The sequence below is a fragment of the Octodon degus genome, unplaced genomic scaffold (assembly GCF_000260255.1).
Source record: "Octodon degus isolate 3935 unplaced genomic scaffold, OctDeg1.0 scaffold00033, whole genome shotgun sequence".
NCBI lineage: Eukaryota > Metazoa > Chordata > Mammalia > Rodentia > Octodontidae > Octodon > Octodon degus.
In genome coordinates this window covers 16,250,498-16,277,315 of record NW_004524609.1, presented here as the reverse complement: position 1 = coordinate 16,277,315, position 26,818 = coordinate 16,250,498, and the positions used below count along the sequence as shown (strand labels likewise).

Sequence of the window (26,818 nt, the reverse complement as noted above, 5' to 3'; positions counted from 1 at the left end):
AGGGAAGTGCTTATCCACTGAGCCATCTCCCCGGCCCAGGTTGTCTTTTTTTAGGGGGAGGAAATTGGTGATTGACGATTCATTAATTTATTAAAGGGTGTACAGTGTAACTGATATCATGTCATTCCTTCTGTGCTTATTAGCTAAAATATACTGTAGAGACTTCCCCTCATCTGTTAGTTTGTCCCTCACATGGGAGCACAGCTCTTCCAGGAAAGGCAAGATAAATGCTTCATGCTTTCCCCTTACAGTACTTACCAGTCTTCAAAATAGCCTTGCATGTCCACGGGCTATGCATTTATGGATTCATCCAACTATGGATCAAGAGTGTTCAGGGAAATGAACTGTGTCTATAATGAACAAAAAAGTGAAAACCTTTTTCTTTTTATTCCCGAAACAATATAACAACTATTTGCAAAACATCTTATTGTATTATCGATATTATAATCAACCTAGAGATGATGGAAAGTGTATGGGAAGCTGGACTTTGTGGTGCACATCTATTGTCTCAGCACTCTGGAGGCTGAGGCAGGAGGATACTCATGAGTTCATGAGCCAGTGCTCCATAGTGAATTCAAGGCAACATAACAAGACCTCTCAAAAATAAATAAATAAATAAATAAATAAATAAATAAATAAAGTATATGAGAAATGTGCTTAGGTTATGTGCAGACACTATGCCATTTATATGGGCAACTTCTGCATCTGGTCTTCCTTTGCGAGGTTCAGTCACTGCCACTCTAAGGCAGTGGCCTGTGGACTTCTTCCCCAGATATCTCACCTGCCTGGCCACAGGTCCTGGAAACTCCATGGTCCCACACTGAACAAGGCTGCTAACTCTAGAACCCAAACCTGCTTCCCTCCCTTCCTTATTCATTATCGAGCAGGGATCAGGGGAATACCTCAGTAGAATAAGAGCTTGCCTGGCAAGCGCAAAGTCCTGAGCTCAATCTGAGTACCACAAAAAATAAATAAATAAATAAATAAATAAATAAAACATCGCTGAGCAAATAACCCATCAGTATAAAATCTTCAATGGTTCTAACTTTGCCTAATGTACCATAAATGCGTACTCCCTAACGTACAGAAAATATATTCTAAGGTTCAGCAGTAAACAGCTGATGTTGTTTGTTTATGCATGTTAACTTCGATGACTGCACAATTATCTCTTACCCCAAATTGCTATAATCTCGTTCTGTAGGAAGCTGTCCAGAGGAAAGGGCTTGCCATAATAAACAGTGCTCTCTTTACACTTGATCTTAGCCAAAAGGCGGAGAAGCAATAAACAATACTCTCTTTGAAAAAAAGGTTGCTTTAAAAAAAAAAAAAAAAGCTGATGGCAACTAGGCACCACCCTGTCTATAAATTATGTACTTGGAAAATAGGGATAACAAGTGCAAGACCTAAATAATTGATAATGACGCTTTCCTAAATGCTGAATTGCATGCTGTATCACCGCAGATGGCTACTCTTTGTATTTTTAAGTTTTCCTGGGTAACTTCCAAGAGTTCCCCAGTGGCGGCTTTGATTTGGGCTGCTATCACTTGCAAAGAATGTTTTCCTGATTGTTAATTCAAGAATTACATCCTCCTGTGTGGTGAGTGATCTTATCTACATTGTTTTTTTGTTTATTTGGTTTTGGTGCTGGGAACCAAACCCAGGGCCTCATGCTTACCAGGCAGGTGCTATTTTGCTGAGCTACATCACCGGCCTTTCCATGTTGTTTTAGTAGTGTTTCCTAATGAAAGCTCCATGTGTAAAAAATAAAAATTAAAAAAAAAAAGTTTGTTTCAGTTCTTCTGTTACAGTTGTCTTTATTTTCCTCTGGCTTCTTCATAGGCTGAAAGTGCTGGACTTTTTTTTTTTTTTTCCAGAACCGGAGGTTGAACTCAGGCCCTTGCGTTTGCCAGGCAAGCACTTATTCTACTAAGCCATCTCCCTGGCCCCTTGGACTTTATTTTTTTCTGTTGTAAATTTTCAAAAAAAAATTACTGAAGGAATTTTAGCTGTATCCTAGCTGTAGAACACATAAATATGCCTCTTGTGGTTTCCGAAGGTCTTTGTAGCAGCTGGACAGTTGGGATGTATGAGAGAGAGCAGTGTTTATTATGGCAAGCCCTTTCCTTTGGACAGCTTACTGTACAAGCAGATTCTAGCAGTTTGGGGTAAGAGGTATTCATGTAGTCGTCAAAGTTAACATGCATCCCTAGATGTAACTCAGTCTCCCTAAACCTGCTCTGGTGATTTATATTCTGGGACAGTTCCTTGGTCAGTTTGGCTGAGGCTGAGGGGATGAGAGGCTGAGAGTGTATGTCTATCCTTCTAGAGCCCTGAACTGTCCTCCGTTGAATACCATAGTCTGGAAACTGGTAAGTAAAGCCAGGGAGAGCAATATAATTTTAAATCCTATTTTTCTTTTGTATAATTGATTAAGTTTATTGGTATATTTTAGATATGCATAATGGTCACATTCATCATAGGAAATCTGTACTTGTTTTCATTTGATTTATTTATTTTTTAATGTATTTGATTGTTACAGAGTCTCACTACACAGCTTGGACTCATAGTGATCCTCCTGTTTCCAGCCTCCCCAGCACTGGGATTATAGGCATGCACCACCATGCCCGGACTCTGTGGTCAACTCAGGGTGCCCTGGGGATGGGACTGGCCTGGCATGTGGTGCTGGGAATGGAACCGCAGTCCCTGTGCTTGCCTAAGCTTGCCTAAGCAGGCACTTTAGTCCTCTAGCCATCTCACTGTCTTGCAGGCCCTGAGAATTTGTACTTGTACATGCCTTTTTTTTTTTTTTTTTTCCTGGCCTTTTTGAGACAGGGTTTCACTATGAAGTTCACACTGGCCCTGAACTTACTTTGTTCCTAGGCTGGCCTTGAACTCACAACTATTCTCCTACCTCAGCCTCCCAGGTGCTAGGATGACAAGCGTGTGCTATCACACCACCCACCCTGTAAATGATATAATTTTTTTTTCTCCCTTCTCCTACCCTTTCTTTAACTCTTCTCCTTATTTACAAAAACATTGTTTTTATTTTTTTCTTTTTGCATCATTTTTTTCTTTTCCCTTCCTTCCTTTCCCCCTCCCCCCTCCCTAGTTCCCCTTCTCATTTGAACATTTTCTTCCTATTTCTCAATATCTATTATACATTTTGGTCCTTATTTGCACTTTTGGCATCTCGCACCAGAGAAACAATATGATATTCACACACTTTGAATTTATTTCACTGAAGAGTATATTCTCAGGGTATGTCCATTTACCAGAAATGACTCAAGCTTGTTCTTCTTTATGGCTGAGTAGTACTCCGAATCTTCTTTATCCATTCATCAGTTTATGGGCATTTGGGTTATTTCCAAGATGTAGCTATTACAAACTATGCTACTATAAATATGGGTGTGCATGTGTTGCTGTGGTATAATACTTTTAATTCTTTTTATTTATTTATTTATTAACATTTATTTAGTGTGTGTGTGTGTGTGTGTGGCCAGCTCAGCCCACCTGGGGGCAGGTCTGGCTGGCATGTGGTGCTGGGGGATCGAACCGCGGTCCCTGTGCTTTGCCAAGCTTGTTCCAAGTAGGTGCTTTAGACCACTGAGCCATCTCTCCAGCCCCATACTTTTAATTCTTTCAGGAAGTAAAATAGTTGGATCAAATGGAATCTCTTGTTTTTTTGAGGTCTCTCCACACCAACTTCCACAGTGGTTCCATCAATCTATCCACAGCCTTGCCAGCATTTCTTATTGGTTGATTTCTTGATAATAGTCATTCTTTCTGTAGTGAGATGAAAACTCAGCATTGTTTTAATTGGCTTTTTTTTTTTTTTTTACGGTACCAGGGATTAAACCCAGGACCTTGCACTTGCCAGGCAGGCACTTATTCTACTGAGCTATCTCCCCAGCCAAATTTGTATCTCTTGAATGACCAGTGATGTTGAACTTTTTTTTTTTTTTTTGGCAGAACCAGGGATTGAACTCAGGCCCTTGTGCTTGCCAGGGAAGCGCTTATTCCACTGAGCCATCTCCCCAGCCCCCCAGATGTTGAACATTTTTTCATATGTTTACATTTGCCATTTCTACTTCTTCATCTGAGAAGTACATAAATTCCAATTTTTTTTTATGAAACAGTTATGTTCTGCAGCAAGTTAAAGTGTGATTAGCCTTCATTACAGAGGATTCTGGAAACACAAGTAGTAGTAGCAGATACTGAGCCTTCCATGTTTTCATATGAGCTGACATTTAGGCAAACACAATCTGTGTGTGTAAATCTGCTGATACCTGTAGGTAAGACTTAAATATGTAGATTAATCACTTCAAGTTTTAAAAAAATGCATTTATATGTTTATTAGTGGATATTGTGGGGCCTTCTGATCTTTTGGATGATGGTATTTTGGACAGATCATGGTAAAGACTCAAGACAGAACCTTAGGCCAGGGAGATAGCTCAGTAGAATAAGTGCTTGACTGGCAAGCTCAGGGTCCTGAGTTTGATCCCTGGTCCCTGCAAAAAAAAAAAAAAAAAAAAAAAAAAAAAAGGAAAGAACCTTAAAGGAAAAACCAATGATCTAGTTTATGTGTGGTATGTTGGATTCTCCCTGCTATGATTTTTTTTTTCTTTGTGCCATTGTCCCAAATCAGTAAAAGAAAACACCCCTGGGGTTAGAAATTGCTCTTATTACTTGTTTGAGGGTTAGCTTTTCATTCATTCATTCACTCATTCATGTTTTGGAGACAGGATCTTGTTATGTGTCCAAGCTGAGCTAGGCTTGAACTGAAAGTGATCCTCCTGCCTCAACCTCCCAAATACTGCGATTATGGGTGTGTGCCATCATCCTGGCCTTGTTTTTTAAATCAGTGTTTTTGCTTTGTTTAGTCTGACTGCTTTCTATGTGTCTGATTTTTTTTTTTTTTTTTTTTTTTTTTTCTGTTTGTCCCTCTCTAGGTAGCTATTTTGCAAGTCACTTCATCATGGGAGGAGAGAAGTTTGACTCAACACACCCCGAGGGTTACCTGTTTGGCGAGAACAGCGATCTGAACTTCCTGGGGAACAGACCAGTTGCGGTAGGGCTGTAATCTCTTTACTTCCCCATGGAGCTCAAGGAGGCCAGTAAAAACATGTTCGCAGTTGCTGGCTCAGCAGCACGGTCTGAGCTGAGGAGGGCCCAAAGAGCCAGGTGTCCTGGTGTCTTAGAGACCAATGGAAAGGGACCTACAGTCTGTGTAAGAGTGGCTGAGTCTCCTCACACACAGCTTCCTTGAGCATTCAGGTCTCTCCTCAAACAGCTCTTGTCCAACCCCCTAAAGAACCCTCATTATCTTGCTTTTTCTTCTTCCTAGCATTTGACACCTTCTGTTTGTCTGTTTCCCTTATTGTCTGCCTTCCCTTTGAAGGCAAGGACTATGTTTACTGTTGTCTGCAGACCTAGAGCAAATCCTAGTACAGACCTAGAGCAAATCCTGATACAGTAATCTAGGTAAATATTTGCTGGGTAGATGACTGAAAAAGTTTCCCTTGGTATCTGAATTGATATTAGGATACAGCTCTCTCAGTTGTTCATTTACCTCCCTACATCAGTTGTTCTGTTTTTTATTTTTTGGTTTTTTTTGATGGAACTGGGGATTGAACTCAGGCCCTTGCGCTTGCCAGGGAAGGCTTTTTCCACTGAGCCATCTCCCAGGCCTCAGTTGTTTTGGTTTGGTTTGGTTTAAACAGTCCTGCCTCCCAGGTATGTTGGACTCAAGTTGTGCTAGCCTGGCCCTGTAAACCTTTACTGGGTACCTTCTATGAGCCCAGCATGGGGCTCTGTGACAGTAGCTTCCAGGTGGCTCTTGATGGGCCCCTGTGCACTAAGAAAGGTCCTAAAGACTTTTCAGATGCTCCTATTCCTCCTGAAACTCATCTAGCAGAGGACTACTTTTGTTTGTTTGTTTTTAATGGTGAGAATCAAATCTAGAGATGTTCTATCACTGAGCGACATCCCCAGTCCTTTTGACTTTTTATTTTAAGACAGGGTTGCATGAAGTTGCCCAGATTGGCATTGAACTTGCAATCCTCCTTTTAATCCCAGAATACCTGGGATTATATGGGTTTCTAGGTGTGTGCCACCATATCCAGTTTAGAGGATTTCTTGTCACTTTCATGTCATCAGTGTGTCACCAAGGTTTGGAAGAGATGAACACTGGTGGAACTGGTATATAGAACTACATACTATGTCCAAGGCCCTGTTGAAGCATTTTACATATATTTTTCTCAAAGCAATATGGCTAGGTCTGCCTGGCCACAAATTGCTAATTTTTGCCTTTCTGAAACCCCTACCAGGTTGGTGGGGTAGACAGAACATAGAAATGGGATGTTTGTATGGTAGAGATCTGGAGTGATGGAACTGGGTAGAAACTGAGAGTGGAGTGATGTTCTAGTGCTATGGCTAAACACAGGTGCAGGGAGAATAGTGGGGCCTTGAAAACTGGCAGGTGGGTCAGGTGAGTGGGAAGCGGGACAGCGTGCAGGCCTGAAAGTGTTCATATTTTTGTCGCGTCAGTAAACATTGCCTGAACAACTGCTGTGTGCCAGGTACTGTGACAGACACTATGGACACAACTGAAGTGAGTGTTTCTCCCTGGCCTAATGACAGAATAAGAATGGAAAGGTAGGTGGAAGCTCCAGGACCTAGGGAAGGTTTTCACTGTTGCCTGTAAGCTATGAGGAATGTGTTATATTCTTTGGCAGGTGAATGACCTAGAGAAACTGTGTTTGTTTTTAGGAAGGTTGATTTGATGACTGTCTTCTATCTGGGACCTTAATTTAAAAAAAAAATTTTGCTCATCTTTGTTGTTTTTCACCACTAAATTAGAAAAGAGGTTAGATTAGAAAACGGTGACCCCTTTTCTAATTTAGTCTAGCTGTACTCTTTTCAAAATACCAAGTCCCTTCAGCTTCAAATTGCATCAGCCTTTTTTTTTTTTTTTTTTTGTGGAACTGGGGATTGAACTCAGGCCCTTGTGCTTGCCAGGGAAGCTCTTATTCCACTGAGCCATCTCCCCGGTCACCTGCTTCAAATCAAGGCATACAAGCTAATACTTACCAAGTGTCTATCCTGATTTTGCTATTGCTACTTTAGCAGTTAGAAAAGCCTTCCTCCCCCACCCCATAAGAATTTCCCCCACCTGCCAAATAAGAATTTTACCTCACCGGGGGCCTGCTTGTCCTTAGAAAATGTCTGTCTCTTAGTACATGGACTAGACATTAGCATCTGTTTCTTTCATTTTTCTTTTTGCTGGCATCAAGTTGTGTGTGTGTGTGTGTGTGTGTGTGTGTGTGTGTGTGTGTGTGTAAATTATTGGCCTTTTCTGACTATAAGGATGATTCTTAGGTTCATTTTGAAGTTTATGCTGGCTGGCAAACTTCCTTGAAGTTGAGTCACCTTGTTTACACTACTGTGGAGGCCTGGGAATGACCGAGCTCTTCCTGAATTGCTAGGTAGCAGCCTGACCTTAAGTTTGAGGCTTTCCCCTTGGGAGTATTAACATTAGTGTTTGTTTTGTTTTGTGGAACCGGGGATTGAACTCAGGCGCTTGTACTTGCCAGGGAAGCGCTTATTCCACTGAGCCATCTCCCGGGCCCCAACATTAGTGGTTTTGTTGTTGTTTTTATGTAGTAATCTTGAAGTAAGCTTTATGTTGCACAAAGCCAATTTTTCAGAAAACCTTATGCTGTAATTTCATATGAGGAAATCAAATCAGAGAAACTTCAATAGTAACATAAACATAGTATATAGAGTAGAATAAATATAACATGCTTCCCTTCTCTTTCTCCTCATGCTACTAATAGTGCACTTTTTAATTTGCTAGGTCTGGTTGTGCTAGGCACTTCATATGACTTTTCTCAGTTTGTCCTCATATCCTAATAAGAAATAGCTCCATTTGATAAATGCAGAGCATGAGGCACAAAGAGGTTAAATAAAGATTACCACGCCTGTAAGGGATTGAATTAGGATTTAAATCCAGTTGTTCAGCTCCAGGGCCTTAGCAGCACTTACCATTTTTATAGTCAAGTGTACTTGGAATCTCTGCCCACATCCTGTCTGTGAGTCCATCTGTGTTGATCATCAAGTGGAGTTTGTAAGATTTGGGTAGAGATCTAAAAGTGGAACAGATGGAGTGACATGCTCTCCTGGAACATCCCTGGGAGAGTGCAAAGGTGGTGTGTAATTCCATCTGCCAAGCTGACCTTTGGTTTTGCCGTACTTGGTTAGGAGATGGCCCAGAGACCCAGAGTTGACATGAGGCTTGAGTTCTAAAGAACTGACTTCAACTCTCAAGTGACAGAGCTGGGTGTCAGCAAATGAGTGTCTGGTTACGGGGTAGAGAGGACAGACTTAAAGCCATCCAGTAGCACCTGGCATAAATAGCTCCTCTTTCCAGAAAGAATGAGTACAGCAGAGAAGTACATTGAAGTAAATTGTCATATTAAAATACAAATGCCATAGATATCCTGGCTCTTCAGGTGTGTGGTAGTTGCTGTCATTTCCAAATGAGCAGACTAAAGAGTCTGTTCTCAACAGAGCTATCACTGTAGATTTTACTAGACTGCCGTGGCTCTGCCATTTAGGATAACCCATCAAGGCAAATTTATTATGAAGTCTTAAGGGTCAGATTTAAAGAAACTAGAATGAGTGTGTGGACAGCAAGATAGTTGGAAAGAGTGGGAATCAAGATTTCAAGTTTTATTTATATCTTGCCCATTAAATTCTCTGTCACTGTGGCATGTCTATCACTTGGGCTCTCAAATTACCCACTTGCGAAGTGGGAATAGTTCTGACTTTAGAGGAATGCAGTGTGTGGAAGATGCCTTGGGACTGCTGGCTGAAAGCAGCCTGCAGCAATGATAGCTACACTTGCTATACTTGCTAACCTTTCAAGTTGGTTATTTCTGCAGCTGCTAATAGTTGTGGGTAGAGGGAATGTACACTGGGTTTTGTTTATTTTGGTTACTTTATTATTTATTTACTTATACTTTAAAAAAAATTTGAAAGGGTCTCACTATGGAGTTAAGGCTGGCTTAAACTCACTGTGTAGCCCAGGCTGGCTTCAAACTTGCAGCAATCCTCCTGCTTCAGCCTCCCAAGTGCTGCAATTAAAGGGATATGCCAAGACAAGGTCTCACTATGTAATTCAGGCTGGCCCTGAACTCAATATATAGTCCAGGCTGGCTTTGAACTCATGGTTGTTGTCCTGCCTCAGCCTCCCAAGGGTACCACCACACCCAGCAGTTTTTTTTCTTTTCTTTTCTTTTTTCCCTTGTTTCTTCTCTCTCTCTCTCTCTCTCTCTCTCTCTCTCTCTCTCTCTCTCTCTCTGCAGAGCTGCTGACCAAACTGAGGCCTTGTACATGTAGCCAAACTCTACTACCGAGCCATACCACCACCACCACCACCACCACTCTGTGCCATTAAATTTTAAAACAGGCTCTTGCCAACTTGCCGAGGCTGGGCTTAAACTTTTGATTGTCCTGCCTCAGCCTCCCAAGTAGCTGGGATTATAAACATGTGCCAAGTAAGTAGTGACCAGGTCTCCTGAAGGTCCTTTATTCTGCTCAGGGGATGATGTACTGATAGAGGAGTGGAGCCTCTGGGGATGACAGTGATTAAGTAGAGATCATCATGTTCCGCTGGGTGCCAGGAGAGCTATTGCTGCTACTCTGCTCCTCCCTTGTTGAGTTCAGTCTTCTTCTGTTGAAATGAATTACTAGAGCTTTAAGTTATAAATAAAGCTTAATGGATGTAGATAGTCAGGGTATCAGCGATGCCTTCGTTTTACCTACTGTTCATAAGTAGGAATTCGTACTATTCCTCTTATCTTAAAAGAGTAGCTGGAGTTTTAGTCTGCTGTTAGTCTTCCTCCTGGTCCCCAAGCTGTGGCTGTGCTGCTGGTGGCACTGCTAAGAGCTAAGGTGTACATGGTACACTTTTCTTCTTTCTACTAGAGATACACCAAAAGGTTTATGTAAATTGACAACTTTTTCTCACATGTATGCAAGGAAGGCAAATTGTGTGTTTTGTTTATTTGGTCTTTCTTCCCACCTGCCCTCCCTCCCTTCCTCCCTCCCTTCCTTTCTTCCTTGACTTTTTTAGACGAAGTCTTGCTGTGTTGCCTGTCATGGTCTCAAATGAGCCTTCTGCCTCTGTCTCCCTAGTAGTTGGGACTATAGGCACACACAGCTATGCCTGCCTATAGAGCAAGTTGTTTAAAAGAACTTGACAATATATCCATTGTGAAGTTACATACATAGAGCTTTGTGGCAAAAAAGGGAAAACAAACAAAAGACCATTATTCTGTCAGCCATGATGCCATTCATTCATTCAACAAATATTTATGTGTCGGATGCTACGGTAGGAACTGGCCTGAAGGAACTTACAACAGCATGGTGGAGGTGTGATCTGTGGTATAACAGCTACCAAAGACAAGACCAGCATGCCCTGGAACCCACTCTCTAGGCCAAGGGTTTCTGAGAGTGGGTTCTTGGGTCTGAAGGGCTGAGGAGGGCTTCATAAGGGGGTGAGCAGGAGAGACATCGGAGGAGGAATTGAAAGCAACAAGAGGAAGCACAATGATGCACAAGTACACCTCAGATTCCAGCATGCCAAACAGTCTAAGTCTAAGAGGACTGGACTGCAAGGGGTGCTGCTGAGAATGAGCTGGAATGACACACCATGCCCATGTGTGAAGAACTAGGGATGACACGTGACATCTTCAGTGGGCGTAGAGAAGATCATAATCAAGAGTAGCTTTGCTGCTCTCTTTGTGTTAAAGTGTTGGCTAGTCACTGAGCTCAGTTTTCTCCAGCTATAGAAATGTCTTTCTGGAAGGATATTTTAAGGATTCAAAAAATGATGCCTAGTGTGGTATTATTTCTGTTTTAGAAAGTTAACTCTAAATTACCTCATAGCATAGAAAGTGAATCAGAAAGATAAAGATGAAGAGATTGATTAGGGTGTAATTTTTTTTTTTTTTAAATTTAGTGCAGAATCTACAGGGTCTCACCACACAGATGAGAATTATAGTGATTCTCCTGTTTTCAGCTTCCCAAGCACTGGGATTATAGGCATGCGCCACCACTCCCAGTCTCAATGACAGCTCACCATGCCCGGGGGCGGGGCCAGCATGGCACATGGGGGATCAAAGCTCCAACCCTGCGTCTGCCTAAGCAGGTGCTTTAATGCACTGAGCTATCTGGCCAGCTCTAGCATGTAATTTAGTTAAGCAAAAGGCATGAAATGTCTGAACTATTATTCTGCACTAAATTGATAACAGCATTCAAAATAAACCTGATCAGATTTGATAACTGTGGGTAGTGTGAGTTGAGAAAAAGGACAGAGGTAAGCAGAGGACACTGAGGAGCGACCCCAGGGGACAGCCACCCCTGAGATGGACTCTGCGCATGTGTGAAGATTGGGTTATGCCCTAACTTGGAATTGCTGTCTTAGTGGCTCACCATCTAGGTGTCCTGGCACCTATCGCCATACAGGCCTGCAGCCTTGTGCACATGTATGAAGAGGGATGGGTGTTGGATTGGTTGGTTGTATGCTGTTTTTCTTTCTTGTTTATCTGTGTATCCCCTTTGGCCCTACTGTTTCACTTATCTGAATCTCTTATACAAGAAGACTTAAAAGTATTAAGTGAGGGCTGGCCAGATAGCTCAGCAGACGAAAGCGCCTGCTTAGGCAGAGCCCAGTAGCCGGGTTTTGATCCCCGCTGTGCCGTGCTGGCCCCGCCCCCGGGGCACGCTGAGACAGTGATTGAGACTGGGCATGGTGGTGCATGACTGTAATCCCAGCTCTTGGAAGCTGAAAACAGGAGAATCACTGAGTCTGATCTACGTAGTGAGACCCTATACACTCTGTAGACCCTGCCCTGAATACAGAAGAACAAAAGAGTATTAAATGATTCCTATTTATATTGTAGCATTACTTATACTAGTGAAAAGTTGGAAAATGAGCATGTGTCTGTGCTGTGCTATTATTCAGTCAAAATGAGGTAGATCTCTGTCCCCACAGTGAAAATATGTTCATAAAAAACAATTGTAGTATATAACATAGTCTGATTTCACTTCTGATAAAATAATAGGTGAACATGTATGCATTTATTTACATAGGTATTTGTAGCTACCTAAGAATATATTTGGGAACAGTACATTTTATTTTTATTTATTTATTTATTTAATTGATTGCGGTATCGGGGATTGAACTCAGGACCCTGCGCTTGCCAGGCAAGCACTTATTCTAATGAGCTATCTCCTTGGCCCCAGAGCAGTGCATTTTAGAGCAGTGCAATGGTAACTGGCAGGGCCTCAAATATTTATATGCTTTTTTTTTTTTTTGCGGAACCAGGGATTGAACTCAGGCCATTGCGCTTTCCAGGGAAGCACTTATTCCACTGAACCACCTCCGGGCCCCTTTATTTGCTTCTTACCTCATATTCTTCTATGTTTGATATTCTCCAGTGAACATTTTTAAAATTAAAATCATTTTAATTCTCTTTAAAAATAGAAATGGAGGGACTTTTCAACAGAAGAAGGACAATAGGTCTAGGAGAATATGCAAAAATTGGAAAATTAATGGGTTTCATAAAATAATGATTTTACTTTCTCCAGTGAGCTTTAGGCAGGAAGGGTCTGCTGTGGCACTGGGAAGCAGCCTAGGCAGCTGCTGAGTGGTGTGGCCGCAGGGGCAGGAGACACACAGCAGGGAGCAGTCAGCAGCCCCATCCTTGTGATGACTTTATTTATTTATTTATTTATTTATTATTTTTTAATTTTTGCAGTACTGGGGATTGAACTCGGGACTCTGCGCTTTCCAGGCAATCACTTATTCTTCTGAGATATCTCCCTGGCCCCTTGGCGATGACTTTAGAAACCACAGATTCAGTATGGGTGTGGTCTACGTCTAACAACCTGAAAGTAAAGAAAACCCAGCCAAGAATGAACCTAGCCAGAGAATGAATGCATTCTTTGTGAGTGGCTTAGGGTTCCATAGAGAATGTCACTTGAGGACTTTTTAAAAATAGCATTCTTATAGTACACCACATTCTTCCAGGCTCCCTCCGGGGTCACCTTGCTGCTCAGTTAGTTCAGTGAGGGGTCTTCTCAAACTTTACTTCTACCCTCAGACTTTTTGTATGTGATAAAATACACACATTGGGTTTACCATCTGAGGTATTTTAAAGTATATGATTAAGTAGTGTTACGTACACTTACCCTGTTTTGTACTCCATCTCTAGAACTCACCTTGCAAAGCTGAAACTGGGGGCCGGGGAGATGGCTCAGTGGAATAAGCACTTCTCTGGCAAGCGCAAGGGCCTGAGTTCAATTCCCGGTTCCACCAAAAAAAAAAAAAGCTGAGACTGCTCAGCGTAGTGGCACATGTCCTGGGAGACTGAGGCAAGAGAATCTCAAATTCAAGGCCCGCCTGGGCTACAGGGCAAGACACCCCCCTACGCACATACAAGAAACTCCTGAAACTCTATACCCATTAAACACTAATACTACTTCCTCCTCCTTCAGCTCCTGGGACCTATCATTTATTCTGATCACATCTGTATTGCTTTTTAAAATAACTTTTCAGTGAAGAACCTTAGGAGAAGGTACTTCTCAATTACTATCTGGATTTTTTAACACACACACACACACACACACAAATCAACTGAGTTTATGCCTTTCTTAGCTAAAAATGCTGGGTTTGTTGATGTTAGTGAAGTAGGATGTTACAGGTTAGACCTGCTACACGGTTTTGAGATGTCAGACAGTGATAACAGTCTTCTCTGTCTGGCACATGGGCTTCAGGCTTTGGTTTTATGGATAAAAGCAATAGAGAGGGATTGCGGTGTAACCTGAACTTATGAACGAGGAAATGGGTTCTCTGGGCATAAGGAGTGTCCTGGTTGCTTTTCTCTCTTTGCTGAGACAAAATACCTGGCACCCAGGAGGAAGGAAGGAAGGTTTATTTAGCTCACAGTTTGTGGAGGTTTCAGTACATACTCGGCTGGCTCCAAGGCAGGGTGGCACATGGCAGAGGGCAACAGTTCATGGCAGCTGAAGGCAGCAAAAACAGCAAGAGAAAAAAAGAAGGGGAAGAGCAAGCCTTTTCCCCTCCCTTGTATTCTATGCAGGCTACGTACCCCAGGGTAGGTGTGGGGCTCATACCCATAATCCCAGCATTGGACCATGAATCAATCAAAAACTTTAGAAGCCACCCCATGACTACATGAGGCTTTGGAGGCACATCTAGACACAAACCATAACAAAGAGCAAGGTATTCCTTTACTTTTTCTGTATTAGAATTTTAAAACAAATTTGGTTTTGGTTTTGGTTTTTTGAGACAGGGTCTTGCTACGTAGCCCACGCTGGTGGCCTCCAACTCTTGGCGACCCTCTAGCCTTAGCCTCTCAAGTGCCGGGATTACAAGCACACACTGCCACACCTGGCTTTCAAAACCAATTTGAATTATAAACAATTTACTTACTAGAAGACAGAGGAGAAAAGTAGGAGGAAGTGGTTTAATTCTGGGGCGTTTCATTTTGTTTTTTGGCTTTTTACAGTGTTAGGGAATGGAACCCAGGACCTCCTTCGTGCTACCACTGAGGACACCCGAACCTCTTCTGTTCTTAACCTCATTTGGCTTATGTACTAGTTAAGAAAATAAGATTGGGTTGGGTTGGATTTGTTTTGGTTTGTTTGAACTTCTTAACCTAGGGCCTTTGCCTCGAACTATATCTCCACCCCTATTTTTACTTTAAGATAGGGTATTTTTTTCTCTCTTCATTTTATTGGATATATATATATATAATTCATCACAGGGAATTTGTACCTATATGTGGTTTATCTTGCATCTTTTTTTTCCCATTCCCCTTGCCTCCCTTCTCTTTTTACAAAAGTTTTGTTTGCATTTTTTCTTCTATTCTTTTTTTTCCTTGTCCCTTCTTTCTTCCCCTCCCTGCTCCCTTGTTCCCTTTCCCATTTGAATATTTTCTTCCTATTTCCCAGTATCTATTATACATTTTTTTAAAATTTAGTACAGGGTCTACTGGGTCTCAGTACATAGATTGAACTCCTAGTGATCTACCTGTGCTCAGTCTCCCAAGTGCTGGGATTATAGGTGCACCACCACGCCTAGTCTCAATCACCATCTCAGCGTGCCCCGGGGGTGGAGCCAGCTAGGCACACCAGCGGATGGAACCCTGGCTACTGCACTCTGCCTAAGTAGGCACTTTAGTCTGCTGAGCTATCTGGCTGGCCACTATTATACATTTTGGTCCTTACTTACACTTTTGGTTTCTTATTTATTTATTTACTTTTTTATTTGGTACAGGGTCTCACTATGCAGTTCATACTGGTAGTGATACTCCTGTCTCAGCCTCCCCAGTGCTGGGATTACAGGTGTGCGCCACCACACCCAGTTTCAGTGGCCAGCATGGGGCACATGGGGTTTCTGGGACAGCGTGGCATGTGGCACTCGGGATTGAACCCAGGTCCTTGCACTTGCCAGGCAGGCACCTAGACCGTCGAGCTATCTGCCTAGCCTGGTTTCTCATACTAAAGAAACAATGCGGTATTTACTCATGTGTCTGATTTATGTCATTTAAGAGTATGGTCTCACAGTACATCCATTTACCTAGAAATTTGAGACAGGGTCTTGCTAAATCATCAGATTGCCCAGGTTGGGCTCACACCTACAGTTCTCCTGCCTGTGTGTGTGTGTGTGTGTGTGTGTGTGTGTGTGTGTGTGTGTGTGTGTTGGAGGGTACTGAAGATCAAACTCAGGACCTTGTGCTTGCCAGGTAAGCACTTATGTCTGCTGAGCTATCTCCCAGAAGACTCCTGCCTTCTGAAATGCTAGAATTATAAGTGTGCACTGCCACACCCAGCTTATAGTTTTCTTTGATAATCACTTGACCATGTCCACTGTTTGTTTTTTTGTTTTGTATTTTAGGGAAGAGTCTACAGGGTGTTCAGGGTTTCACTACTAGATCAGACTCGTAGTGATTCTCCTGTTTATAGCCTCCCCAGTGCTAGGATTATAGGTGTGTGCCATCACAACCAGTTTTGTGGCCAGCAGGGAGCTTTTGGGGTTCTGGGACTGGCATGGCATGCGGTACTGGGGATTGAACTTGGGTCCTCACATTTGCCAGGTAGGTGCTCAGACCACCAAACTGTCTCCCCAGTCCCCTATGTCCACTATTGATTTTTTTCTCCCTTCTTATTACACAAATTCTCGGCTGATTAATTTATTCCTTCATTCATTTCCTCATTCAATTAACATTCTACTGAACATCTCTGATACTCCTAACTAATATGAGAAACTAGAGATACAAAAATGGATGAGTTCAATCCCCAGTTCTGAAAAAAAAAACGGATGAAACGCAGAGCCTGCCTAAGGAGATGTCCTGCAGCTAGGGAGGGTGAACTTACTGAAGGAGTGACCCTGCTGAGGCACTGAGGATCCAACCAAGGGAAGCATAACTGGTGAGGGCTCAGCAGGTAGGAGTGACAGGGCCATGTGGCCAGGCCCACACAAGGGACCTTGTGGGTCCTTTCGTAAGTGTTGGACTTTTATCCTGTAGGCATGGGAAACTACTAAGGGATTTTAAATTGAGGATCATATAATACACATTTTGAAAGATCTCTGGGAATACAGTGATGAAGATGGCAAGAGGGTTCTGAGAATGGGAATAGTGTGACTGGCTGTCAAGTGAGACTCCAGGTTGCAGTAGGTATGAAGAGCACACTGTTTGTGGATGAGATGGAGGAGATGCTGGTAGCCAATAGAAGAGACAGGATCTAGGCTTGGTTCTGAGAGTATCTCTCAGGGTCTCCCAAAGGGGACTCAGCTGCCTATGGTTTTCCCTGTTTGGCAGAACTGTCCTAGCATGCCTACTCCTCTAAACCTTTTGAACTTTTCCCCCAAAGATGTCAGTGGCAGTGCTGGAATCATTTATTGTAGCCCATAACTGTTCCAAGCTCCCAAGAGTCCCCCTCCCCCAGCACACATTGTACCATAGTCCTTGCCAAGGTGTTTATTCTGTGTCACAAGAGAATATCTTCATATAAGCAGGTCCCAGTCCATCCCAGCAGGATCAGCACTCCCACAAAGCCTCCAGGGCCTGCCAAAGGTGTGCTGTCAGGTCCCTTATGGTCTCTGACATAAGAAGCTCCCGTTTGATGGGCCCAGCAGAGCTCAGTTGAGCAGTATTGAGATTTGAATCTCATTATGATTGGGTGGCTAAGAAGGAAGATAGGGACAGTCTTCTACAGGGCAAGCATTACTTGGAAAGGCACTTGCCTCATCTGTGTGGACCTCCAGTAGGATGTCAGGGAGAAGCTTCCTTCATCTTCAAAGAGAGGAAGTGGGTCACTTTGCAGGCCCAGGGATTTGGTTCATGATTCTTCAGTAATTATACACAGACTTCCCACCAGGCATTGGGAGGCTGAGGCAGGAGGATCGGTGCAAGTTTGAGGTTTGTAGCCTGAGCTACATAGTGTGTCCAAGGCTAGCCTAAACCAGATGATGTGACCTTGTCTCAAAACAATAATGACAACAATCTCAAAACTACACAGACATCTTATTTCAAGTCAAGTCTTAGAGTTGACTTCTTTCCTACCAGCGCCCTGACCTGTGCAAAACAGAAGTGCCTAGGCTGAAATGTTGTCACATGAGGTTCACTGACTTTCTTAGCTGACTTTTTTGGTTTTGAGAAAGGGTTTTGTTGTGTAGTTCAGGCTGGCCTCAAACTTTCAGCAATCCTTCTGCCTCAGCCTTCCAAGTGCTGGGATTACAGGAATGAGCCACATTGCCCTGCATAGTTGACTTCAACTTGTCGGTGGCTATATCTGAGACTATCATTTCCCATTCCCTCAGTTCTGGTGAGTTTATGCTTTTCTTTTCTTTTTTTTTTTTTTTTGCAGAACCAGGGATTGAACTCAGGCCCTTGCACTTACCAGGCAAGCGCTTATGGGGGGGAGCCATCTCCCTGGCCCCTAGAATTTATGCTTTTAGACCCTGTAAAATTCCTTGTCATTTCAGTAGAAATATGGGCATAGAGGTGAATACATTTGTCTAATCTGTGTTCAGTAGAAGGCTTGTCACATGCCTTTATGCTTAGTTCTCTCACATTTTCAAATTTGTGCAGATGGGAGTTGAGAAGCACTTTTACTTTATATTTTCTATTGCTTCTTCAAATCACATCTCAAGATTTGATACTAGACTCATTCATATCTCATTTAAGGTATAAACTATAACAAATCATTTATTATGAAATTAGAGCATGAATTAACATTATAATTGAGGCCTTAAAATTATCGGGTAAGAAAAAAATTACAGAATAAGGATTTTCCTTGATTGATTGATTTCTGGAAGTAGGAACTGAACTCAGCACCTCTCGCTTGCCAGGCAGGTGTTATGCTGCTGAACTGTATCCCTGGCCTAGGATTTTCCTTTTAAAAAAATTATTATTATTTTAAGATAGGGTCTTACTATGTAGTTCATGCTGGCCTCAAACTCACAGTGATCCTCCAGCCTCAGGCTTCCCAGTGCTGAGATTATATGTTAGCACCATCATGCCTTGCTAAAATATTTTTAATTTTTCAAGTAGTGCTATGATGTGATTTTCTATTATGTTTGAAAGTAATTTGCATTTACCAGTTTTAGACTTTCCACAAGGCTCTTCATTGTCCCTCTTTTTTGAGGGAGTATGGGGGGTGGGAACCAGGGATTGAACTCAGGCCCTTGCGCTTGCCAGGCAAGCACTTTTTCTACTGAGCTATCTCCCCGCCAAGACTGTTCTATTGAAACAAGCTTTTTAATGAAACAGAATTTTCTTATTAATCTATTTTCAATTATAGCTATAGTAATTTTTTCCAGTACTTGGGCTTGAACCCAAGGCCTTTGCACTGAGCTATGTCTTTAGCCCTTTTTTATTTTTCATTTTGAGAAAAGTTTCCTGAGTTGCCCAGACTGGGTTCAAAGTTGTTATCCTCCTGTCTCAGCCCTCTAGAGATTTGTGTGCCATCATGCTTGGTTTGATATTTTCTTTTAATGCTGAAGTTCACCTAAAGTAGGAGGAAAACTAATTATGTCTAGTATTGTACTATCATGTAAATAGGTACCAGGCCATTTCTATGGATACAATTTAAAATAAGAGATCTTTGAATATAAACTTTGAATATATCTCACCAACAGGCTCCTGCCTTCAGGGGTGTTTCTTTTTTAAAGAAAATATATTTATTTATTTATTTATTTATTTATTTATTTGGTATAAGGTCTCCCTCTGCAGCTCAGACTTGTAGTGATTTTCCTGTCTCAAGCCTCCCCAGAGCTGGGATTATAGGCATGCACCACCATGGATGGTTTCGATGGCCAGCTTGGTGCAGGGCTGGCATGGCAGGAGATTGAACCTGAGTCCTTGTGCTTACAGGCAGGCACTTAGACCACTGAGCTATCTCCCCAGCCCCCAAGAGTGTTTCCTAAAGGCTGCAGAGTGAACCCAGGTTGCCATGAGTTTGCTGTCCTTCCCACCCACTAAATGCTTGCTCTACCAGTCCTGTCTTGTGTCTGACAGCTGAATGCATGGTGTTCTACACAGGTCTGTGAGGCCTTTAGCTTTTTTACTTAAGCATTGGCTAGACTGTGTCTTTTTTTTTTTTTTTTTTAATTTATTTATTTATCCATCTATCCATTTATGTGTGTGTGGCCAGCTCAGCCCACCAGGGGGCGGGGCTGGCTGGCATGTGGTGCTGGGGGATCGAACCGCAGTCCCTGTGCTTCAGCCAAGCTTGTTCCAAGTAGGTGCTTTAGACCACTGAGCCATCTCACCAGCCTCATAGACTGTGTCTTATCACTCTGGAAAGAACAGAATTAGAAGGATAGGAAACAGGTTCATGATTGCCAGGGACTAGGGGATGTGGAAAGGTCTCAAAGGGGCACAGAAGACAGTTGAAATGGTGGGAATGTCCTTTATCTTGGCTGTGAAGGTGGTCACACAGTTGTGCATTGGTCGAGATTCATGACACTGTGCTCTAAAAACAGTGCATGAATTGCATTTTAATAAACTCTGCTAAAAACAAATGAAAAGGTATCTTAGAAAGGAAGAGTAGTTAAAGGAAAGGTTTCCACATGTCCCGGAGCTCTGTGGACCCACTCATGTTAGCTTTGTGGCTGAGGTGGTGATGAGGGAAAGGCAGTGTTACTCCATGTCAGCAGTCTCACCTGAGCTGCTGGCCTCAGGCCTCCGGAGGTGAGAGCATGGCTCTCCCAACAGGATGCCAGCTCAGAAGCAGCCGAAGATCTGTGCTTTGTTTTCTCTAATGGCATGTGATTGTTCAGGTCATGCTGCAAAAGTCAGGGTTCAGAGATGACTAGGGTTGTGACACACAGGCAGGACCAACAAGAGGAGTGCTTCTTACCCTTCCTTTACTTTAGACAGTGGCTTCCATTTCCCTTCTAATCATAAGCTGAGACCCTCAGTCTTCTAGTCACTCATGTCGGAATTTTTATCTTCATAGAGGTTTGAAGTTCTAGGAGTTTAGATTCCAACAGAATGTGAGATAGACTTGCAATAATTCTGCAGGCTCACAGCAAAGTGAAGTTTGTCCAACCTGCATTTACTCTAAGTGCATTAGGATTTATAGATAAGATATATAGATATATATATATAGATATATATGTATATATTTAATTGTGTATTTAGAGATAAGAGATAATTAGTTAATTGTATGTATTTAATATATATGATCTTTTTTCCAAGTAAAATGTACAAGTAGAGTCCTTTATAAAGGCGCTGTTATCACTAATTATAATCTACATTTTTATTTTATAGCATAGTATGATTTTCAAGACATTTTTATTTGCTCTCAGTCACCCTATGAAATAGATAGGAGCTTCAAATCCAGATGGGGACACAGATGCTCAGAAACATAATTACTTGACAGAAGTGTCATGTACCAGATACTAAGTGGGGGAGCAGAGGAAAGAATCTGGATCTCCCAGCTTCTGGTGTTGTATTTGTTTATCAGACCATTTCATCTTCTTTCTCCTGTCTTGCCACAACTCACTGGCAGGACTAGAGAGTCTTAGCTTAAGAAATATCAAGTTATTAATCTGTAATAGTAGTTTCATGCTTGGAGTGCCTGTCATTCTGGTCTTCTGAATACGGGCTGCTTGTCATGACATGCCAGTTCCTGCTGTGCTGTCTCTCGGGTAGATGATTGTTCAGAAAGAAGGGGGTGGTGAATGAAGGCAAGAGATAGGAAAAGGAATATTGTGGGACTGTCCTGCTTCAAGTTGTATATGGTTGGATTTTTGGACTTACGTGTAAACATAAGAAGTATATAATGCCTATTTTAAAAAATATACTCTAATTTTTAAATGTTTTTTCATCATATTCTGTAGGGACTTAAAGTTCAACATATCAATACTTGATGAAAAATACTTGTTTCATGTTATGCCTAAGATGTTTGATATTCAGACAGATAGTGAGGTAAAGCTTAACAGCCTAGGTTATATGGTAATAACAAGCTTGTCTTCTGGATGGTTAACAACCTAAGTTTGCAGACCAAAATTAGAGAAAAAGGAGGGCTGCAAGGAAAGCCAACATTTTGGCCCTAGCCTTCCAAGGTCAATTAAGACTCAGGATATATGAGAACTTGTACTATAACATCATGTAACTCAGTAGTGTCCCAAATTTTCTGATCAAGGAGATTCTGGGGCCAAAGAAGAAAGTGATTGATGATGTAGAGTGTGCCTAAGGACAGTCACATGGAGAGAAAACATTCTCTCAGGCTTTCACAGAGAGCACATTGGCCAAGCAATGGTCGTGACTCATCCACATGGCTGACACTGACAAAGGTTCTACAATCTGAGGTACAGGATCTCAGGATAAATCCTGAGGGCATTTCACTGACCTTATTAGACCCAAAAGCTACAACTCTTGTTGCATAAGTCCTGCTTTACCTTGGTCTTAACCATCCAGCAGAAAAGTATAAAAACGAAGTATAAGAAATAAAGCCATGGGGGCTGGAGAGATGGCTCAGTGGTCTAAAGCACCTATTGAAACAAGCTTGGCAAAGCACAGGGACCGCGGTTCAATCCTCCAGCACCACATGCCAGCCAGCCCCGCCCCCTGGTGGGCTGAGCTGGCCACACACACACACACAATAAATAAATGTAATAAATAAAAAAATAAATAAATATTAAAGAAATAAAGCCATGGTGTTATGTTGAGCTGTAGGGGACTCAGGTCAACAATTTCTGACATTGCCAGTGAAGTGGAAGACCCAATACTATTATGGTATACTGGACTCTTTTGGAATATTTTGCTGGTTTAACACACCTATAATACTCAAATAACAGAACTTAACAAAAAAAGGGGATACAGGTGAATGTCCATTTTGTATCTGTATATTTAAAGTGGTTAGGATAGATATATAGATACATTCTCTTAATGAATAGAGGGATTTGTTCTAATAGTGTTTGTAAATAGGATATCATGTCCGCATCTTGTACAGCAATTAACCACTAGGAAGAATGTATGCAATGTGTTAATTATTGAAACTGTCCTACCAATTTGGTTTGAGACTGTTTCATTGCTATTTGTTTCTCAATAAAATTGTGGGAAAAAAAGAAAGAAATATCAAGTACTAGTTAAGCTTACTAAATACTGTTCTGCAAACCCTTACTTACAAATCACTTGGTGGACTGTTTTTACTTATCTTGTGAGCACTAATTTGTGTCATTCTGCCGTTTAGTCTGAGGGATGAGCATTCAGATTCTAGTAATCACTCTGAGGCTCTTGGGGTGCTCTTCCTAAGATTTTATCATTCCTGTGTTCTTTCTACCTGGACCCGAGACTACCTTCACGTATACTGGTCTAATCACTTGGGTGGTACAATAGATGACTGCAGTGTGGGTCATGCCCTCCCATTTATGATTTCACAGAGAAGATGAGACATACAGCAGAGGGGAGTATGAAGGAAGGGGGCCCACAGTCTTAGGGAAACAAGGAGAAAGGAACTCTGAGTTTCACTGACTTGAAACTACTGCTCGTAGTTTGAACTTTTGGGTTGTTGTTCAGTACACAGAGAATTACTGTGGTGTTCTTCAGATAAACTCAAGCACCTGGGTTGTAGGAATTTCCTCGAAATGTCTTTGAAACATACTGAAACCAGGGTGCACTCTCACCTCTGTTTCCTGTTGTCATTGTGCACCCCAGATTACGGGAAATTGTACTTACTGGTGTCACATTTCAAGAAAAAATTTATTTAACTTTTTCATCTTTTAAAGAGCAGCATAGTTGCCTTAAATTTTGATGAAACTGTTCTACAAAAGTCTGTAAAAACCAAGACTCCACAGTCAAATACATATAAATAGCATCCCTAAGTGGTCTGCTTAATTTTCTAACATGGTCATGCCAGGCCTTGATCAAGTAAAATAGTAGTTCTGATTATTACAGAAGTTAATCACGGGGCCAGGGAGATGGCTTAGTGGAATAAGTGCTTCACTGGCAAGCACAAGGACCTGAGTTCAATCCCCAATTCCACCCAAAAATAAAAAGAAAGAAAGAAATTAATCAGACATCTGCTTTATTTTTAGGAGACAGCACTGATAAAGGAACTGTGTAGTAAAGGTTGGTATAATTGTGGAATAGAAGGTAATCTTTGTTACTTCTTGTGAAACATCACAAGGTCAGGATTATGGACTTGGGGGGAGAGTATCACAGCATCCTCTCCTTACATCATATCAGAGGCACATAATGTCACATGACTCCTTGCTGGTGGTGCCCACCTTGATCACTTGGTCAAGACAGTGTAGGCTTATCCACTGTAAACCTTCTCCTTTTATGATTTATTTGTTGGTAGCTAGTCACTGTATCCTTTTGCCGAATTTTTGACTTTCCAAATAATCACAGAGCTGTGCTTTCTTTACAGATTATTGCTTAGTGTAAAAGAAGCTTTGTATAAATGTCCAGGCTGAGAATTATAAATTTAGAAGTCAGTTTGCTGATTGTAAGGAGATGCTAACACACATTGCTTCTTGGAGGGTAGTTATCTGCTCTACCATCCTTGCTTGTGCCTTGTTTGCTTTTGAAATGTGGCTATTTTTAGTCTCAGAATGCTGAGGGTTCATAGTAAGAAGGCTGTTTGCTTTTTTTTTTTTTTTTTTTTTTTGGTGGATCTGGGGATTGAACTCGGGCCCTTGTGCCTGCCAGGGAAGTGCCTATTCCACTGAGCCATCTCCCCGGCCCAAGAAGGCTGTTCTTGATGAACTGAAATTACTTCTGATAATCCCTGAAAGATAATTAAAAGCGGAAGGTCTTAATGGCATGCACAAGCCAGTGAAACGAGGCAGAACTGTAGAGAAAAAGCTACTAAGAATTAGAATTAAAAGTGTGGAAAGATGTGTTTCAGGGAGTGGAGAGTCACAAAGAATTGAAGTGATAAGTGACAAGTGTGAGAGATACAGAGCTCTGAAAGGAAACCATGGTGGGAGATGGGGGATGAGGATGGAGCAAGCATATGGGAAACGCTTGAGTTGCATTTCGAGTAGGATATATGGAAAATGTTCATAATAATTTTTGAGCTCTACAGTCTAGAACTTAGTTCTAGCCACTAAATTTTATATATACAGTATTTAAATGAGCTTAGACATTTACATAAGCCAAAGAAGGTAATTCCATTCCTTTACATAACCTTGGCTACCCACTGCTATTGAGGGATGACTGAAGATTAATCAAAGCTTTAGAAACTTTTGGAAGCGTACCAGGCAGAATGGAGCCAAGACCACCTTGTTAAATTAGCTGAGAATAGATTTTCGTGTGAGGCTTCCCACAGGTTCTTGTATTAATAACTTAGAAATTAAAACTATTAGTGTAAGCTATAGCTTTTATTTTATGCATTTGTTCTAATTAAACAGGGTTTCCATATTTTAGGATTAATGAAAGAAAATAAAATCTTAGGAAGGTTACTGATTGAGTAATGGCTTTCTTCCTAGAGCATATCTGCAAATATAGAGGATAGTCAAAGTAACCAGGCTTTGTCAGAGCTCTTTTTTTTTTTTTTTTTTTTTTGCTCTGAATGCCCTCAGGCATGGTTTGTCTGACTGGAGGGTTGTGGGAGTCGAACTACAGCAACCTGAGGCTCACAGCTTTGTGGAAGCAGCCACTTAAAGAACTGAGCTATGGCCAGGCCCCCAGAGCTCTTAATTCTATGTGTGATAGGCTTATAAACTTAAAAGCTTTTGTATTTCATAATGCTATTCTTTATTCCAAGTCAGAGCTAAGATTTATAGCCTTGTAGACTTCAGACCATATTTTCTTCCAAGTATGAGATTGGACAACTCTTGTAAATAATCTTGGATCTTACATATATGGTTTTAAAGTTGATATACTTCAGGGGGACAGCTTAGGGCTTTTCAGCTTGAAGGCTAGCCTACAGTTTTTATTTTTTCGTTTGAGATGGGGAATGGGAAGGATTTTGGTCCTCTTATCCTTGTTAGTATTGGGGAATGTGGAAATGCCTCTATTTTAAAGTATCTGGAGAATTAACACTTGACAGCATTAGAACATTCAATTGCTGCTTTGGGAAAAAATATAAATATGCACATACACTGTATCTATTTTAGGTATCTATTTTGACTCATACTGGTATCTGCCTCAACTGTATTCTTCACATAGAGTATCAGACATCTCAGATCTCTTGCTCAAAAGTCGATTCTTGTGTGTGAGCTGAGTTATGAGTCTCCTGATTAGAGTCAGGAAGTGCAGCTGGAGAAAGAGTGGCTTGTCTGAAAGGAGTGGTTCTCTGACCATTAGTCATTATTTACCAATCGCTGGAAGGAAAAGATGACTGTGTCCGCTTTACTAAGAGTACTTCTTTTCCCCTTTTAACTGCACCTAAAATTAGCTGGTCTCAGACTGAATCCTTCACATCTAAAAGCAGCTCATCTTCAGAAAAGTAGTGTTTATTTTAGAAGCATCTTGTGACTGGGAAGTGTTTTAGTCTGCTAAGAAGGGAGGTGTCTTCTCATGGGGAATTGCAAGCAAGCAGGCTTCTCCTGTCATCGAAGCAGTCCACACTGCCATGTGTTTGGTGTCAGAGTGGGCTGATTGTCTCAGGGCTCCAAAGCAATGAGTCAAATCCTTGCTCCTAAAAAGACAAAATATGGATCTGCAATGGCATGAACCAAGATCCATGCAGTTTTATGTTGAACGTTTTTCTTTGAAGTAGGTTGTTTGTACTCTGCTTGTTACCTGTTAATATGAACAGGTAGTTAATTGGCAGTTACTTAATTTAATTGCTTAATTAAATATTTTAGAAAATGTCAACATTAAGAGTGATGTCATATACCAGTAACATTGGTTGGTATGTGTGCCTTCTGCCACAACACCTTGCAGAGGAGTTAACAGACTGTAAATATACTGTTTTCTTAAGTGGATTTCTTTTTTTTGTTGTTTGTTTGTTTGCTTGGCAGAACCGGGGATTGAACTCAGGCCCCTGAGCTTGCCAGGCAAGCGCTTATTCCATTGAGCCATCTCCCCGGCCCCTTAAGTGAATTTCTTTGGTCACCACATTTGAACCCAAAGAGCTCTCTCTGTCTCTCTGTCTCTCTGTCTCTCTCTCTGTCTCTCTGTCTCTCTGTCTCTCTCTCTCTCTCTGTCTGTCTGCCTGTCTGTCTGTCTCTCTCTCACTCTCTGTCTCTGTTTCTCTCTGTCTCTCTCTGTCTCTGTCTGTCTATCTCTCTCTGTCTCTGTCTGCCTCTCTCTCTCTCTCT

General features: G+C 41.7%; 1 protein-coding gene across 2 annotated transcripts in view; it reads left to right on the top strand.

The window, feature by feature from the left end:
• Positions 1-26,818, top strand: part of Rnf157 (ring finger protein 157) — a 95,765-nt gene that overhangs the window by 31,113 nt on the left and 37,834 nt on the right. For both annotated transcript variants that reach the window (XM_004630126.2, XM_023713898.1), the window contains exon 2: positions 4,950-5,068. In XM_004630126.2, the coding sequence (XP_004630183.1) occupies positions 4,950-5,068 (119 nt within the window). The remainder of the gene's footprint in view (positions 1-4,949; positions 5,069-26,818) is intronic.